Raw genomic sequence first — 18,483 nt, forward strand, 5'->3', positions numbered from 1 at the left:
AGATAGATAGATAGATAGATAGATAGATAGATAGATAGATAGATAGATAGATAGATAGATAGATAGATAGATAGATAGATAGATAGATAGATAGATAGATAGATAGATAGATAGATAGATAGATAGATAGATAGATAGATAGATAGATAGATAGATAGATAGATAGATAGATAGATAGATAGATAGATAGATAGATAGATAGATAGATAGATAGATAGATAGATAGATAGATAGATAGATAGATAGATAGATAGATAGATAGATAGATAGATAGATAGATAGATAGATAGATAGATAGATAGATAGATAGATAGATAGATAGATAGATAGATAGATAGATAGATAGATAGATAGATAGATAGATAGATAGATAGATAGATAGATAGATAGATAGATAGATAGATAGATAGATAGATAGATAGATAGATAGATAGATAGATAGATAGATAGATAGATAGATAGATAGATAGATAGATAGATAGATAGATAGATAGATAGATAGATAGATAGATAGATAGATAGATAGATAGATAGATAGATAGATAGATAGATAGATAGATAGATAGATAGATATAGATAGATAGATAGATAGATAGATAGATAGATAGATAGATAGATAGATAGATAGATAGATAGATAGATAGATAGATAGATAGATAGATAGATAGATAGATAGATAGATAGATAGATAGATAGATAGATAGATAGATAGATAGATAGATAGATAGATAAATAGATAGATAGATAGATAAATAGATAAATAGATTAGTTAGTTAGTAGTTAGTAGTTAGTTAGTTAGTTAGTTAGTTAGTTAGTTAGTTAGTTAGTTAGTTAGTTAGTTAGTTAGTTAGTTAGTTAGTTAGTTAGTTGGTAGTAGTTAGTTAGTTAGTTTGTTAGTTAGTTAGTTAGTTAGTAGTTAGTTAGTTAGTTAGTTAGTTAGTTAGTTAGTTAGTTAGTTAGTTAGGTAGTTAGTTAGTTAGTTAGTTAGTTAGTTAGTAGTTAGTTAGTTAGTTAGTTAGTTAGTTAGTTAGTTAGTTAGTCAGTTAGTTAGTTAGTTAGTTAGTTAGTTAGTTAGTTAGTTAGTTAGTTAGTTAGTTAGTTAGTTAGTTAGTTAGTTAGTTAGTTAGTTAGTTAGTTAGTTAGTTAGTTAGTTAGTTAGTTAGTTAGTTAGTTAGTTAGTTAGTTAGTTAGTTAGTTAGTTAGTTAGTTAGTTAGTTAGTTAGTTAGTTAGTTAGTTAGTTAGTTAGTTAGTTAGTTAGTTAGTTAGTTAGTTAGTTAGTTAGTTAGTTAGTTAGTTAGTTAGTTAGTTAGTTAGTTAGTTAGTTAGTTAGTTAGTTAGTTAGTTAGTTAGTTAGTTAGTTAGTTAGTTAGTTAGTTAGTTAGTTAGTTAGTTAGTTAGTTAGTTAGTTAGTTAGTTAGTTAGTTAGTTAGTTAGTTAGTTAGTTAGTTAGTTAGTTGGTTGGTCAGTTAGTTGATACGATAAATTTCTCCAGAAATTCAAATTTATTAAACTTTAAACTATTGTTAAAGTGTTTGTCGATAACTGATGTTAGTTGTAACACTTTATCGATATTTTAAAAATTCTTTAAAATCAGCAAAGCAGTTTTTAAACCATTTTTCTTTTTTAATAAAAATTTATTAACATTTTTTAATTTCTTTTATTTGCAGGTATGTATCTTCTATAAAATAATTAACAACCTTTTTAAGATAAGTATAAGAATTAAAAACATCCAAGTTGATGCGATTTTGGTTATTGTTTTCTAAGAATTCCATTAAGTGTACTTATAATTATTTCCGTTACCATATAGGATGTCTATAATTGTAGTTACAGTTAGATTATACCAAATTCGCATACAAAATACAATCAGCCATAAATATTGAACATGATTATTATCATCAACAGCATCATTATGAACATCAGCTATATGTAGAGGAAAAAAAAAACACAAATATACTTTAATAAAAGCTTCAATCAAAGTTAAACAAATGTTTGGGAAAAAAAAAACGTAATTGTAGGTTTTACATATGTCAACAGAAAATGTGTGAGAGTGTGTGTAGAGAGACAGGATATAAAAACTGAACAGACAGACATATATTTACTTACTCCTCTCATACACAAATGTCATCTTAATCAACAGCAATTCTAAAGTTAAACATCATCATTATCATCATGAGAATACAGCAGCATTTACTTTTAGCGTGTCTTGAAAATTGTGATTTTTTTTATATTTTGCTTTACTTTACACATAAAACAAGTAGAGTAATCAATTTATAATAGAACCAGATGATGATGATCAAATACATATATTACAAACCAACCAAGCATCCATTTGTACATACATATATACATACATTCATCAACAAACAAACACAATTGATTTCATTTCAAACTCAAAATTACGTTCTGAATAAAAAAACTAGTGTTCAATGAATTGATACTGATTATTGATGGCGCCAAGAATTGTCAGTTAGTTTATTTATTGTTGTTGTTGTTGTGGTACAATCAGTAGTAACAGCAGCGGTAGTAGTGGTTAACAAGTAGTGATTTTAAAATGTCAGTCATTAGTAGTTTTTTTGTTGTTATTTTAAATTATTTACTTTAATATACAATTTTCAAATGCTTTTTGTTTAACGTTAATCAATTGTTTTTTTATGATTATTATTATTGTTTTCGTTTTTTTTTTGTTAAACAATTACTAATTAATGTGAGTAAACAATTTACAAATAACAATAAATATGTAAAAAAAACTAAAACGAAAAAAAAAATTGCAACAAATCATTGCAAAAAATTACAGTTTTGAGAAAATTATAAAAAAAAAAACAACAACAGCCAGCAGCCACAGCAGCATTAGAAAATAATAACAAGTTTTAGTACAAAGAGTTTAAGTTTTGAGAACAAAGAAACATTAGCAAAATAAATACAATTATTTAACCCTATTTTTAAATTTAAATTAACACACAAAGACAGCAGAAGCAGCAGTTAACAAACAACACAACACAGCATCGTTTTTTTTTTAATATTGAATTTCATTTAGGAAATAATTAAAAGGAAATATATTTTTTTTAAAATTAATTTTTCATTATAAAATAAATTTTATAATGAGGTGTTAGGTTACTAAACTTTTGAATTTGAAATATTTTGTTTAATTTTACGTTTTAATAATTAAGTTTAAAAGTTTTAATAATGTTGTTTTAATAATGTTAATTTACTTTGGAAAATTTTATATTCGAAAATACATTTTTTTTTAACAAAATTCAATTGTTTCTGGCTTAAAAATGCAATAAATTCTTGTTTATATTGATTTTTGATCATTTTCGAAATTAAGTTCGAATTTTCGAAAATCCCCAAATCCTCGTTTTTTGGCTATTATTTCAAGTATAATTCTAGAAATAATACAAATTTTAAAATTTGTAAGAAAATTTTGAATTTTGGCCTTGTTTGAATTATTCGAAGTTAAGTTCGAATTTTCGAAAATTTTTATAAAACTCATTTCAAACATTTCCTTTCAAATAATAACTTTAAAATAACAAATTTATGTGAAAAAAATCAATTTCGAATTTTTCGAAATTAAGTTCGAATTTTAGAAAATCTGAAAAATATCGTTTTTTTGATTTTATATTGCAAGAGGAAGTCTATAAATAATATAATTCTTAAGATTTTTAAGAAAAATCATAGTTTTAGCTATGTTCGAAATTTTTGAGATTAAGTTCGAATTTTCGAAAATCTCTAAATCAAAATTTTTTGCCTGTTCTTTGAATAGGCAGTCTATAAATAAAATAATTCTTGCAATTTTTAAGAAAAATCTCAGTTTTAGCCTTGTTCGAATTTTTCGAAATTAAGTTCGAATTTTCTAAATATCGTTTTTCTGGCTCTTATCTCAAGAAGCAGTCATATTATTATTAAAATTTTTATGAAAATGCAAAGTTTTAGCTGCGTTCGAATTTTTCGAATTTAAGTTCGAATTTTCGAAAAATGCGAAAATATTGTTTTTCTGTCATTTATTGCAAGAGGAAGTCTGTAAGTAATAAAATTCTTAGTATTTTTTAGAAAATGACGATTTTTAGCTATCTTCGAATTTTTCGAAATTAAGTTCGAACTTTCGAAAATCTATAAATCATCGTTTCTTGGCTATTATTGCAAGAGGAAGTCTTTAAATAAGATAATTCTTTAAATTATTTCAAGAAGAAGTCTATAAATAATATTGTTCTTAAAATTTTTAAGAAAAAGCTAAGTTCAGCCATGTTCGAATTTTTCGAAATTAAGTTCGAATTTTTGAAAATTTCGAAAATATGGTAATTATGGTTATTCTTTTCATAGGAAGTCTAAAAATAGTACAATTTTTATAATTTGTAAGGAAATGTCGAGTTTTAGCTATATTCGAATTTTTCGAAATTAAGTTCGAATTTTCGAAAAAACTCAAATATTTAATTTTTTTTAAACAATAACTTTAAATTATTTCAAGAAGAAGTCTATAAATAATATTGTTCTTAAAATTTTTAAGAAAAAGCTAAGTTCAGCCATGTTCGAATTTTTCGAAATTAAGTTCGAATTTTTGAAAATTTCGAAAATATGGTAATTATGGTTATTCTTTTCATAGGAAGTCTAAAAATAGTACAATTTTTATAATTTGTAAGGAAATGTCGAGTTTTAGCTATATTCGAATTTTTCGAAATTAAGTTCGAATTTTCGAAAAAACTCAAATATTTAATTTTTTTTAAACAATAACTTTTTTTAAAGAATTTTTGTCGTTAATTTACAAATTTCTGCCAACATTTTCAAACTCGAATTTTTCGAAATTAAGTTCGAATTTTCGAAAAACTCAAATATTTAATTTTTAGCATATTTTTCAAAACAAAAGCTTTAATAAAGAATTTTTGTCATAAATTTTCGAATTTTTGATAAAAATTTCAAATTCTAAATTTTCGAAATTAAGTTCGAATTTTCGAAAAAACTCAAATATTTAATTTTAAGCATATTTTTTTAAAACAAAGGCTTTATTAAACAATTTTTTGTCGTAAATTTTCAAATTTCTGCCAAAATTTTCAAATTCGGATTTTTCGAAATTAAGTTGGAATTTTCGAAACACTCAAATATTTTATTTTTGAAACAATGTATTTTTGAAACAAATACTTTAATAAAGAATTTTTCAATATTTCGAAATTATGTTCGAAATTTCGAAAATCTCAGAAAATTTATTTTCTATTTGCATATTTAAACATTTTTTTTTTTAAAGTTATTTTTCTTTCAATTCTTTATTCTGTATGTATGTCACGCTGTCATTGTTGTTGTTGTTGTTATTATTTTGGGGTTAGTTTTTCCTCAATTTTCTTTTATACATATTTAAGTATTAAAAACAATAAATAGTTTTTCCATTCCTTTTGTTTATTCAAATCCTTAAGGGAAAGAGAAAAGTAATTTACACTTATACTGTGTTACATACATACATACATAAATTTCAACAATCTTTATGACGCTGTAAAAGGAATGTGTACTACGACGAAGGCAATTATTAAACACCACCCGTGCGTTTTAGCTTTGCTGTGTGTGCATTCAGGACAGAAAAAAGGACCCGCATATTAAGAAGAAAATTTCTAATCTACATTCAAGAAGCAAGAGTTTTTAGGGAGAAAGTGGTTGAGCTTAGTTAAATGAATGACTTGGTGATATTGAATGCTTGGTAGGTTGGTTGGTTGCTGTTGCAACAACTACCCTTTATTGCCGCTGCTGCTGCTGCTTTTCTCATCCTTGTGGCCATCATAAAAAACCTATTTTATTATGTTCATGGAATGAGTGTTTTTTTTGCTTTGTTTTGCTTTTTTCTCTAATGAATAAAAAGCTTTGGATGTTATTGTTTATATAGGCAAAGCTTGTATACAATTTTTTGGTAGGTTTTTCCTCAGCAACCACCTCCTGCTACACAGTTTTACTTATTCAGTTGTTCTTCTTTATTATCTTTTTCGTCAACATCATCATCATGTCAAAGTAAGTAAGAAAAAACGCAAATATTCATAATATTTTCAATATGTATAACAACAACCCTTGTGTTGTCTCAACGCCAGACTGTTTGTCACTTAGGCAGACTGACAGTAAGACGGACTAAAACTGTCTTCTATGTCTACAATTGACTGACTGAATGCTTCGTCTAATAAGTGACATTGAGTGGTATGTGCATGTTGTTGATGATGATGACGACTATGTGCTATGATGGGGGTGGGGTGTTGGTGGAAGTGTGGTTGCTGGGTTTTAAAAGATTTCATTTTTTTTCTCGCTTTTCCTACATACAAGCTTATGAAAAACGTATTGATTTGGGTGGGTGTGAAAGGCAAAAAGCAGAAAACAAAACAAATGAAAAAAAGCTGACAAATAAAACGCATAATACGTGTGTACATAAATGGTCTCCTCACACCTAGATTTTGTATTTTGGTATTTGGTGGTCGTTGTTAGTTAGAATTCAAACAAAACTTTTTCATTTTATTTTTGTGTATGTATAACTGAATGTTTGTAATAATTTTCCATTTTGACACAAAGATTTCTTGCAATTTTTTTTTGGGCAAAATTATGAAAAAGTCAACAGCCACCAAAAAGAAATTTATATCAAATTTTATTAAAATATTTTTTGCAACTTTTAGAAAATTTTCAACACAACAAATCTCTCTTTAACTTTTATACTTTCTACAGGTTTTCTCCTTTAAATCAAAACTTATATTTCAAGATGAAACAAAAATATTAAATTTATACAAAAAATTCATAACATGATAATGATGATGAAGATGATGAACATAATAAATCCTAAAATATAACTAAAGTCTATACTCCAACACTGCCTAATCTGCTACATTCATATATTACTTTTGGGCTAAATGTGGTTTAACATTTTGTTTTTGCCAGCAATTAAAACAAAATACTAAAAAGCTACAAAACATAAAAATTACAATTTATAAACCGCCACAGCACCACTACTGATTACCGGCACCGATATCTCGCATACACTAAATGTACATATACATATATATTCCCCAATATAGTCATAATGTTAACAAAAACAATAACAATATTTTTTTTTATTTATAAACATAACGTAAACGTAAGAGTTGTAACGTCACTGCCAGTTAGTTACCATAATCAACCAACCATCCAATAAATAGCAGAAGCAGCAACCAAAATATCTACCATCTATGCCTACCGTAATCATACATACAGTAAAAATTCATCCAACCACACCTATACAATTACATATAATGAACTTCATTATTATTGAATTTTATACATAATTATTATGATTTTCATAATAATACATTAACACCCATTAGGGATGAGAAACAGAGTTGGTACAAATGGTAATTGTTGTAGGTACCATCGCCTACACCAAAAATCTTCCCAAACTATCAAAGATCTTTGGCGATTGAAAAGGTCATTCGATATCAATGAAAAATTCAAATGAAGGATTTAATGCCGAATTTGAACAGAACTAGAAGAGAACTAGAACAGGACTAGAACAGAACTAGAACAGAACAATAACAGAACTAGAACAGAACTAGAACAGAACTAGAACATAACTAGAACAGAACTAGAACAGAACTAAGAACTAGAACAGAACTAGAACAGAACTAGAACAGAACTAGAACAGAACTAGAACAGAACTAGAACAGAACTAGAACAGAACTAGAACAGAACTAGAACAGAACTAGAACAGAACTAGAACAGAACTAGAACAGAACTAGAACAGAACTAGAACAGAACTAGAACAGAACTAGAACAGAACTAGAACAGAACTAGAACAGAACTAGAACAGAACTAGAACAGAACTAGAACAGAACTAGAACAGAACTAGAACAGAACTAGAACAGAACTAGAACAGAACTAGAACAGAACTAGAACAGAACTAGAACAGAACTAGAACAGAACTAGAACAGAACTAGAACAGAACTAGAACAGAACTAGAACAGAACTAGAACAGAACTAGAACAGAACTAGAACAGAACTAGAACAGAACTAGAACAGAACTAGAACAGAACTAGAACAGAACTAGAACAGAACTAGAACAGAAGTAGAACAGAACTAGAACAGAACTAGAACAGAACTAGAACAGAACTAGAACAGAACTAGAACAGAACTAGAACAGAACTAGAACAGAACTAGAACAGAACTAGAACAGAACTAGAAACAGAACTAGAACAGAACTAGAACAGAACTAGAAAGAACCAGAACATAACTAGAACATAACTAGAACATAACTAGAACATAACTAGAACAGAACTAGAACAGAACTAGAACAGAACTAGAACAGAGCTAGAACAGAAACTAGAATAGAACTAGAACAGAACTAGAACTGAACAGAACTAGAACTGAACAGATACTAGAACTGAACTAGAACTGAACTAGAACTGAACTAGAAACTGAACTAGAACTGAACTAGAACTGAACTAGAATCTGCACTAGAACTGAACTAGACTGAACTAGAACTGAACTAGAACTGAATAGAACTGAACTAGAACTGAACCTAGAACTGAACTCGACACTGGAACTAGAATGAACTAGAACGACTAGAACTGAACTAGAACTGAACTAGAACTGAACTAGAACTGAACTAGAACTGAACTAGAACTGAACTAGAACGAACTAGAACTGAACTAGAACTGAACTAGAACTGAACTAGAACTGAACTAGAACTGACCTAGAACTGAACTAGAAACTGAACTAGAATGAACTAGACTGACTAGAAATGAACTGAACTGAACTATAATGAACAGAACTGAACTAGAACTGAACTAGAACTGAACCAGAACTGAACTGAATTGAACTGAACTGAACTAGAAACTGAACTAGAACTGAACTAGAAACGAACTAGAACTGAAACTAGAACTGAAACTAGAACGAAAACTAGAACTGAACAGAACTGAATAAGAAACTGAAACTAAATGAATTAGATTAAACTTGAACTCAAACTAAATTTTGGTACAATAGGTCTTCAAAAAGTACAATTTATATTTTATAAATAGTTTTCCAACTCTGACAAAAACACTGAAACAAGTACAGATGATGCTGCTGCTCTTTCACCACACCACTACCACCTAAAACCACCATCATCATCATCATTTTAATCAAAACATCATCATCATTATCACGATTATGGAAATGTGTACAGAGTAGACTGGTCTCGTGTACAAAACAAAAAACCCCAAACCACGTTTAATTAAAGCGTTGTTTTTCCCTCTCTCTCTCTCTCTCCAATAAACATTTTAAACAAAAGCCAAATATATTTTGAACGTTGAAATATATTTGTACATTCATGTTATTGGCAAAAACTGAAAATTAATATGAATCTATAAAATGTTGTGTTTTACTAATAAACCTACAATATGTATTTAGTAGATATGTACATATGTATGTATTTTATATTCATTAAGCCAGTCACACCAGCTGAAAAAAAAACTCATTTGTCGTTTTTGTTTAGCTTTTTTTCAATTTCAAATTCAAATTATCATTTATTATTTTTGGGGAAGCTTCATTTTGTGTATTGCGTATACAAACATGTGATTTTGCGTTTTTTGTTTTTGTTGAGTTAGTGTTTGTATTTTTAAATATCATTTGTGATTGTAAGGTCTTGTGTACTCCTCTGTATATGATCTTTTCAAAATTTGAAATGCGTTTTACCTTGTGCTGTCTGTCATATTTTGTCACACCGAAAACATTGTTTGCAAAATGTCAAATATTTTCCTAATAATTTTTAGTTAAAGTAATTGTTTTTTTTTTGTGGTTATAATAGTGAAAAATATAAAGTTATTTTTATATAAAAATTTGTGTTAAAATCTATTTCAAATTTATTATTCTCTTAGAATAAAAGATCATGACAAGATCAACCGGCCCTATGATCTTTTAAGATATATTTATTCATGTCTATCTGTCTTCTATAGAAAAGAAATTAGAGTATCGCTACGTAATCTTCTAAATAATCTTAACTCTAACTTATCACCAAGCTGTCTTATATGAAGTATCGTCACTCTCCCTATATGTAGAGGATCGTCACAGTCTATATATAGAGGGGTTCACTCTTTTAAAGAATAGAGGAAAATTACACTCTATAGATTAAATTATCATCTCGTTGTCGTCTAGAGAATCGTCACGCTGAAAATAGAGTATCGCTACGCATTCTTCTAAATAATCTCAACTCTAGGATCGTCACTCTCCCCATATGTAGAGAATCGTCATTGTCTCTCTTTTTCAAAGAATAGAGGAAAATTGCACTCTATAGAATAAATGATCACCGCGTTGTCCTCTAGAGAATCGTCACGTTGCCTTTTTTAGAATAGAGTAACAATATTATTTTTCTTTTAAAATAGAGGATTACTACTCGCCCACTACAAAATAGAGGATCACCACGCTGCCCTCATTGGATTATAGGAATAACACTATAACTCATTTAAAAGAATCAACGATCATCATGCTATCTTCTATAGAATAAATCTCGTCCTCTATAGAATTGAAGATCGTCATTCTCTAAACGATAGAATAGACTCTATAGAATAGATGATCATTTTAATATTCTCAATAGAGCAGAGGATCATCACACTGTCCTCTTTGAAATAGAAGATCATCCCTCTATTCTCTTCACTCTGTGTCTTCTATAAAATATATGACCACTATCTTCTTCATAGAAAAGAGGTTCAGTTCTTTTTTCTCTATAGAATAGAAGCTCAACACTCAGTCTACTATAAAATAGAGGATCAGTATGTATTTTAAGGAATATTGGATCTTAACACTGGTCTCTATAGAATAGAGGATCATAACTACGTGTCTTCTATAGACCACTCTGTCTTTCATAGAATAGATGATCAGTTCGCTTTTCTCTATAGTATAGAAGATCAACACTCAGTCTACTATAAAGCAAAGGATCAGTATGTTTTTATATAATATATATGATCTTAATACTGGTTTCTGTAGAATAGATGATCATTATGCTATTCTCAGTAGAGTAGAGGATCAGTTCTTTTTCCTCTATAGAAAAGAAGCTCAACAGTCAGTAAAACAACTATAAAATAGAGGATAAGGAATAGAGGATCTTAACACCGACCTCTATAGAATAGAGGATCTATAGACCACACTACCTTTCATAGAATAGATGATCAATCAGTTTGCTTTTCTCTATAGAATAGAAGATCCACACTCAGTATATTATATAGTAGAGGATCAGTATGTTTTTATATAATATATATGATCTTAACACTGGTCTCTATAAAATAGAGGATCATCACTATGTTGTCTTGCTTTTCTCAGTAGAGTAGAGGATCAGTTCTTTTTCCTTTATAGAATAGAAGCTCAACACTCAGTCTACTATAAAATAGAGGATCAGTATATATTTTAAGGAATATAGGATCTTAACACTTGTCCTATAGAATAGATGATCATCACGTGTCTTCTATATGTCTTTCATAGAATAGATGATCAGTTCGATTTTCTCTATAGAATAGAAGATCAACACTCAGTCTACTAAAAAGCAGAGGATCAGTATGTTTTTATATAATATATATGATATTAACACTGGCTTCTATAGAATGGATGATCATTATGCTATTCTATGTATTTTAAGGAATATAGGATCTTAACACTTGCCTCTATAGAATGGATGATTATCACCACGTGCCTTCTAAAGACCACACTACCTTTCATAGAATAGATGATCAATCAGTTCGCTGTACTGGTCTCTATAGAATATAGGATCATAACTCTGTTGTCTATATAAGAGATGATCTTTATGCTATTCCCAGTAGAGAAGAGGATCATCACATTCTCTTTTATATCACGCCGATTTTTTATGAAATGGAGGATCATCATCCTGTCCTCTATAGAATAGAGAATCATCACTCTGTGTCCTCATAGAATATATGACCATTACCATATCCTTTATAGAGTAGAGGATCATAACTTTGTCTTTTATAGAATAGAGAATGATCACGATATATGGAATACAAGATCATTACGCTGTACTCTACGAAATATATGATCTTTACTATCTTCTATCTTTAAATAATAGAGAAGGATCACACTGCTTTCAATAGAACAATTTTTTTAATAATTTTCGAATATTGAAACTTAACCAAAACCTCCTAAATTTTAGTTAAATCTTTAAATTAAACAAAATCTAAAGCCTAAGGGGAATTTAAATAAAATTATTTAAATTCCATAATTTATAACAAAAAATATGCATTTATTGCCTGGCACTTGCATAAAAACCTACAGAAAAAATGGCCAATTGAAGTTGGCAGCACAAGCTTTAAATAGAAATCCAAAAAAAGAAAAATATCCTAGCTGTTGTATATAAATGTTAAAAATGTCCTTGTTGTTTACTTTAAGTATTCTAGGGGGGATAATAATAAATGATGGCTTAAATTCAATAGTAAACGAAGACAAAAAACAAAAATTTATTTTGCTTTAAGCTTCCAACAATCATTTAAATAACAACAACCAACCATTTTGAATAGGCCACAATTTAAACAAACTTACAGGCACACACACACAGACTTACTCTAGGAAAGGAAAATAACATGAGGAAAAAAAGGAAATAAACCTCAGTCAGCCTTCTCGATAGCAATAGTAGAAAACAATGAATACCCTGCCAACAGAGTAAGCCCAGCATAGTAAATATAGACAGACGACCAGCAGTGAGTTGGAGACTTTGCATACACCATTCAAAGCAAAAACCATCACAACGTCGTCATCATCATCATCAACAGAACAGCTTGTATTAAAATCCATTATATTTGCTCAATATTTTGTTGTTGTACATAGAAAGGAAATAAATGTTGAAAGTAAAAATTTACGACAATGATAATGACCAAAACTCTGGATATATGTATGTATATGGATGCAAGCAGCTAGGAGTTATTTTATACCCTGGCAGCTCTGGCAATAATACATACACATGCAGAGTTTAAATATTAGTAGATGCTTTTATATTTTTATTTTTGACTTTGCAATATATATGCATTTACCTCATATTTAAAAATATGCATATTTAAAAAATGGTTCTGTTCAAAATATTTCTAGTATTTTTGCTAAAAATATTTACCCATACAAACTATTGCATATTACAGCTTACAGACAAATATAAAATGTTTTCACTTACAATATATTACGCAGCAACTCGCTAACATATTTATAATACCCACATATATTTCATATGGCTTGCCTATAATATTAAAATATTTTCCTACACAAATTATTCGCAGTCAACAATATTGAAGCCATGCGAGCAGTAATATACGAACATGAAATGTACGCAAGCAGAGCATATATGTGCCGACGAAAACACGAAACAAAACGATAGTCGCGACTATCAGGTTACAATATTTTTACTATCAAACTTAAATATTATTTACTATAGGAAATGACTTATGGTCTAAAATTTAACATTTCATGTTGAACATGAAAAATTATAAAATGTGAAAAAATGTATGCAAGATATAACCAAATTTTATTTAGAAAATAATTGAAAACGTTTATATCTATGAATGTTTTATGTATATTATGGGAAAAATGTATGCATGAAATAACCAAATTTTAATTAGAAAATTTTTGAATTGAATTATTTATTAAATTTATGTTTAATTTTTATGTGGAGTATTAAAATGTATGTATTTGTATTGATTGTAATATAATGAGAAAAAAATTATATAAATACTTAGAGGATCATATGAATGTAAAAATATATTCAAATATGTATATATGTAAAAAATTGTTTTTACAGGCTATATTTAAACATATTGTTTGTAACAGGATGACAATAAGTTTGTAAACAGGTAGTAATGCATTAGTAGTGTCTATGAAATGATCAATAATGAAGGAAATTATAGGTATTTTAGAAATTTGTAACAGGATGGCAAAAAATTAAGAGGGGACATAAAAAGTTGTTTTTGTAATTTTACATTGTGAAAGGTTAAAACAACAAAAATGTATGAGTGTATTACATACATATACAAGTATGTTTTTCATATGCATGTGTCACATTTCTATAAATTATTATTACATACACTCAATTATCTTACAATAATGAATGAACAGGCGCGAAGAAAAAAATATATAGGTGTTAATAAATTTGCATATGCCATTGCCAACCTTTTGAATTTGCATGAGAGAGACTAAATAATAATGATATTTCTTTCCTCTTCTCCCCACCACAAATTCAAGTAAAGCAAAAAAAAGGATCTTGCGTAAACCATCGTTAAGGAATGTGCGTAAAATGATAAAGTAGGAAAGAGAATTTCTACTACGTACATATCTTCTTCCCTCCACCAATTCAGGGAAAAAATGACCTATCGTAATCCACCGTTATGGAATGTGCGTGAAAAGTAGGAAAGAAAAGTGCTGTTACAGGTCATTTTTATGACGAATGTGTTTTTTGTTATTGTTTCACACATACTTACATACATATATATGTACAGTGTCTCACATAAGTATTCGAATTTAGATGTACTTTTAAAAGAAACATAATTTAATAATATTTATTGTGTGTAAAATTAATAATTAAATTTGACATATTGTCTAGAGAGTCCTAAGGTTTAATATCACACTCCTTAAAATTTAGATAATTTACATTTACTTAAATAAATTTAACTTTTTTTAAAAAAAGTCAATAAAATTACTTCACAAAAGTATTCGAATTTTAACTGAATTTCATATTTGACCATATTTTACGAAACACAAAAATTAGAATCGAATGGTCTTTTTGCTTAAAATTATTTCAAGGGGTTACTATCAACCGAAAAGATATATTTTTGGCCCATTTGGCCCACAATTTTGGGGCATTTGTACCATCTTTTCATATAATATCATTAAAATGACGATTTTTGACCATATTTGCCATTTTTTTCTCTTTTTCAAGAGATAAAACCAAAATTTAATATTGGGATTAGGGATGTTGGGATTAGGGATGCCAAACGGGAATCCCGAAAATCCCGGGATTTTCGGGATTTGAAAGTACCGAAAACCGGGATTTTAAAAAATGAAATCCCGGGAAATTTCGGGATTTTAAAATCCCGAATTTTTAAGTATTTTTCCGCTATTTTATACATTATAAAGTACTAAATAAGAGAATTTAAAAAGTTTTTGGACTTAAGATGACTCTACTAACTTACAAGCTGAAATATCAAAAAAAAAAGTAAGAGTGCTATATTCGGCTATAAAAGTTTCTTAGCTTTTGGCGAGTAAGAAACTTACTTATCTCAAATTTCATCTCTACACTCGTACTTGTAAGCCAGTAATGAGCGTTAAAGTATTTATCTGGATGGGACCTTATGTAGGGGTAGGGTCAATTATGGACCGAAACACATAAAACTTGGTAGAGAGATTTTGACTCGCATGAAACATATGTGTATCGAATTTCATCGCTATACTCGTATTTTTAAGCCAGTAATGAGCGTTAAAGTCATTTTTTTAACGGGACCTTATATGGGGGTAGGGTCAATTATGAACCGACCCACATAAAATTTGGTAGAGAGGTTTTGGCTCGTCAGGGATTTACGAATATCAAATTTCATTGCTATACTAAATAGGCATAGATACTATCGGATATATAAAAATAACAAGTACGAAATTATAGGCGGGCGAGGCCGACCATATAACCCCAGTTATGAGAGTAAAATGTAATTTAGTTTTCATTATAAAAGTATACCTCGCCTCCGATATATTCTAGCACTTTATTGTTAAAAAACTATTTTTCTGAAATATGCTTGGGGAAGGACGCCATCATATGAGTCGATCCTCATAAAATTTGGAGGGCGAATTTAAGGTTACATAAAATGTTTTATGCTGAATTTCATTGCGACAGTTCTCTTTTTAAGCGAATTGTGGACACTAATTCTTTTTTAAAGCTGTGTTTTGTATGGGGGCTCGGATCAAAAGCCCGATCATTTCAAATTTCATCAGCGTATTTTAGGACAGTATAAAACAAAAGCACTACTCCGGAGAAACCCAATATACCATCCTTACTAAGGGTATAAAAAGGGCAATAAATAGGCATTGATACTATCGGATATCTATAATGGAAGTCAACCTGTCAATAAGATGGCGAGAAGATAATTCCCTTGGTTAGTGAACACGGGATATAAGGTGGAGGAGATATAGGTGCAGTACAGGTGCTCTATGTAGCCTCGTATGGATCCCCATTACACATACTATTTAAATATTATATGGAAACCATTGTAAATTTGGATATCATGGGTATTATTTCAGGTTTTTATTCTACTATTCAGTGCCTGGGATGGAAAGATTTTTATTCTAAGTATGTACTTTGAATTAATTTGTTTTTCTTTTCACAAAATGCTTATTGGAAACTAAACACCTACTAAGAGTATTCATATTACAATATGAAATAAAACATTTTATTTTTGTCGGTAAATTATTAAGATTTTTTGAATTTTTTTTATATTTTTCGGGATTTAGAAATCCCGAAAATCCCGGGATCCCGATATCGGGATTCCGGGATTTATTTAAAAATCCCGAATCCCGGGATTTCTAAAAACCAGTCCCGATTGGCATCCCTAATTGGGATTTAATAGATTCCTTGAGGTATCTAAAAATAATAACTTTTGTTATAAGGACCTGTACTTAAACATTCCAAGATATATTTTTGGTATCGTTCTTCTGTTTCTTATTGAATTATCTGGATCTTAAGTCCCTTTTCGTACCACTAGGATCGACATTTTTCGACAAAGTTGGCTAGTATATATTATTGTAGATATTAGCACTAATATATTTTAATTTTTCAAGACATCGTAGTGGTATACAACTCCAAAACATGCCTTAACAAAATGTCATCCTATACAGTAGATTTCAGTTTTTACTACTCATAACATTCACGATTATGTTACCCATTACAAAAACGCTGTATGTCCAAAATTTTGGGTTTATTTTGATCATAGTAGATAATATTTAAACAGAAATCAATATTTGTGAGTTAGACCATAATGATATGGTGACATTCAGCCTAGAGGCCAATGGTTATAAAAAGAATGATTCCACTATATTGAATGGCGTTTCTTCGAGGCATGCTTTGGAGTTGTACACTTCCACAATATATTGAAAACTTAAAATGTATAACAGCTGATATCTAAAACAATATATAGAAGACAAGTTTCCCCGAAAATTTTTGACCCTGGTATTATAAAAATGGACTTGAGTTCCAATAAATTGAATTAGCGATAGAAGAATGATTCCAATAATATATATTGGAACGTTTAAATACAGATTTTTGTAACAAAAAATATTATTTTTAGATACTCCAAGGGGTATATTAAATCCCAATAACAAATTTTGGTTTTATCTCTGGGAAAAAGGAGAAAAAAATACAAATATTGCTAAAAATCGCCATTTTAATGATATTACATGAAAAGATGGTACAAATGCCCCAAAATTGTGGACCAAATGGGCCAAAAATATATCCATTCGGTTGATAGTTACCCCTTAAAACAATTTTTAACAAAAAAAACATTCGATTCTAATTTTTTGTGTTTCGTATAATATAGTCAAATATGAAATACAGGAAAATTCGTATACTTTTGTGAGGTAATTTTATGGACTTTTTTTAAATAAAGCTAAATTAATTTAAGTAAATGTGATTTTTTAAAGTTTTAAAAAGCGTGATATCAAAGCTAAGGACTGTCTAGACAATTTAACAAATTAAGTTATTAATTCTGCACACAAAATATATTATTAAATTTGGTTTCTTTTCATATTATACCTAAATTCGAATACTTATGAGAGACACTGTATATACAAAACCAGATATAAATGGTGTTGCATATTTGAATATATTTTTACATTCATATGATCCTCTAAGTATTTATATAATTTTTTTCTAATTATATTACAATCAATACAAATACATACATTTTAATACTCCACATAAAAATTAAACATAAATTTAATAAATACATACATTCAATAATTCAATTCAAAAATTTTCTAATAAAAATTTGGTTATTTTATGCATACATTTTTCCCATAATATACATAAAACATACATAGATATAAACGTTTTCAATTATTTTCTAAATAAAATTTGGTTATATCTTGCATACATTTTTCACATTTTATAATTTTTCAAGTTCAACATGAAATGTTAAATTTTAGACCATAAGTCATTTCCTATAGTAAATAATATTTAAGTTTGATAGTAAAAATATTGTAACCTGATAGTCGCGACTATCGTTTTGTTTCGTGTTTTCGTCGGCACATATATGCTCTGCTTGCGTACATTTCATGTTCGTATATTACTGCTTGCATGGCTTCAATATTGTTGACTTCGAATAATTTGTGTAGGAAAATATTTTAATATTATAGGCAAGCCATATGAAATATATGTGGGTATAATAAATATGTTAGCGAGTTGCTGCGTAATATATTGTATGTGAAAACATTTTATATTTGTCTGTAAGCTGTAATATGCAATAGTTTGTATGGGTAAATATTTTTAGCAAAAATACTAG

At 28.6% G+C, this 18,483-nt stretch overlaps 1 protein-coding gene across 2 annotated transcripts in view; it reads left to right on the top strand.

The window, feature by feature from the left end:
- LOC119604287 (putative uncharacterized protein DDB_G0277255) overlaps positions 1-18,483 on the top strand; it is a 73,420-nt gene that overhangs the window by 36,730 nt on the left and 18,207 nt on the right. The window contains exon 3 of one of the 2 annotated variants that reach the window (XM_037956822.1): positions 1,669-2,653. The exons of the other annotated variant lie outside the window; for it this stretch is intronic. Within the exon in view, the coding sequence (XP_037812750.1) occupies positions 1,669-1,690 (22 nt within the window). The 3' untranslated portion in view covers positions 1,691-2,653. Of the gene's footprint in view, positions 1-1,668; positions 2,654-18,483 lie in introns of those variants that run through there. 2 annotated transcript variants of the gene reach the window in all.

Source organism: Lucilia sericata, unplaced genomic scaffold, assembly GCF_015586225.1.
Source record: "Lucilia sericata isolate MDLA Ls3-8-SP2 unplaced genomic scaffold, ASM1558622v1 Contig000378F_arrow, whole genome shotgun sequence".
Classification (NCBI taxonomy): Eukaryota; Metazoa; Arthropoda; class Insecta; order Diptera; family Calliphoridae; genus Lucilia; species Lucilia sericata.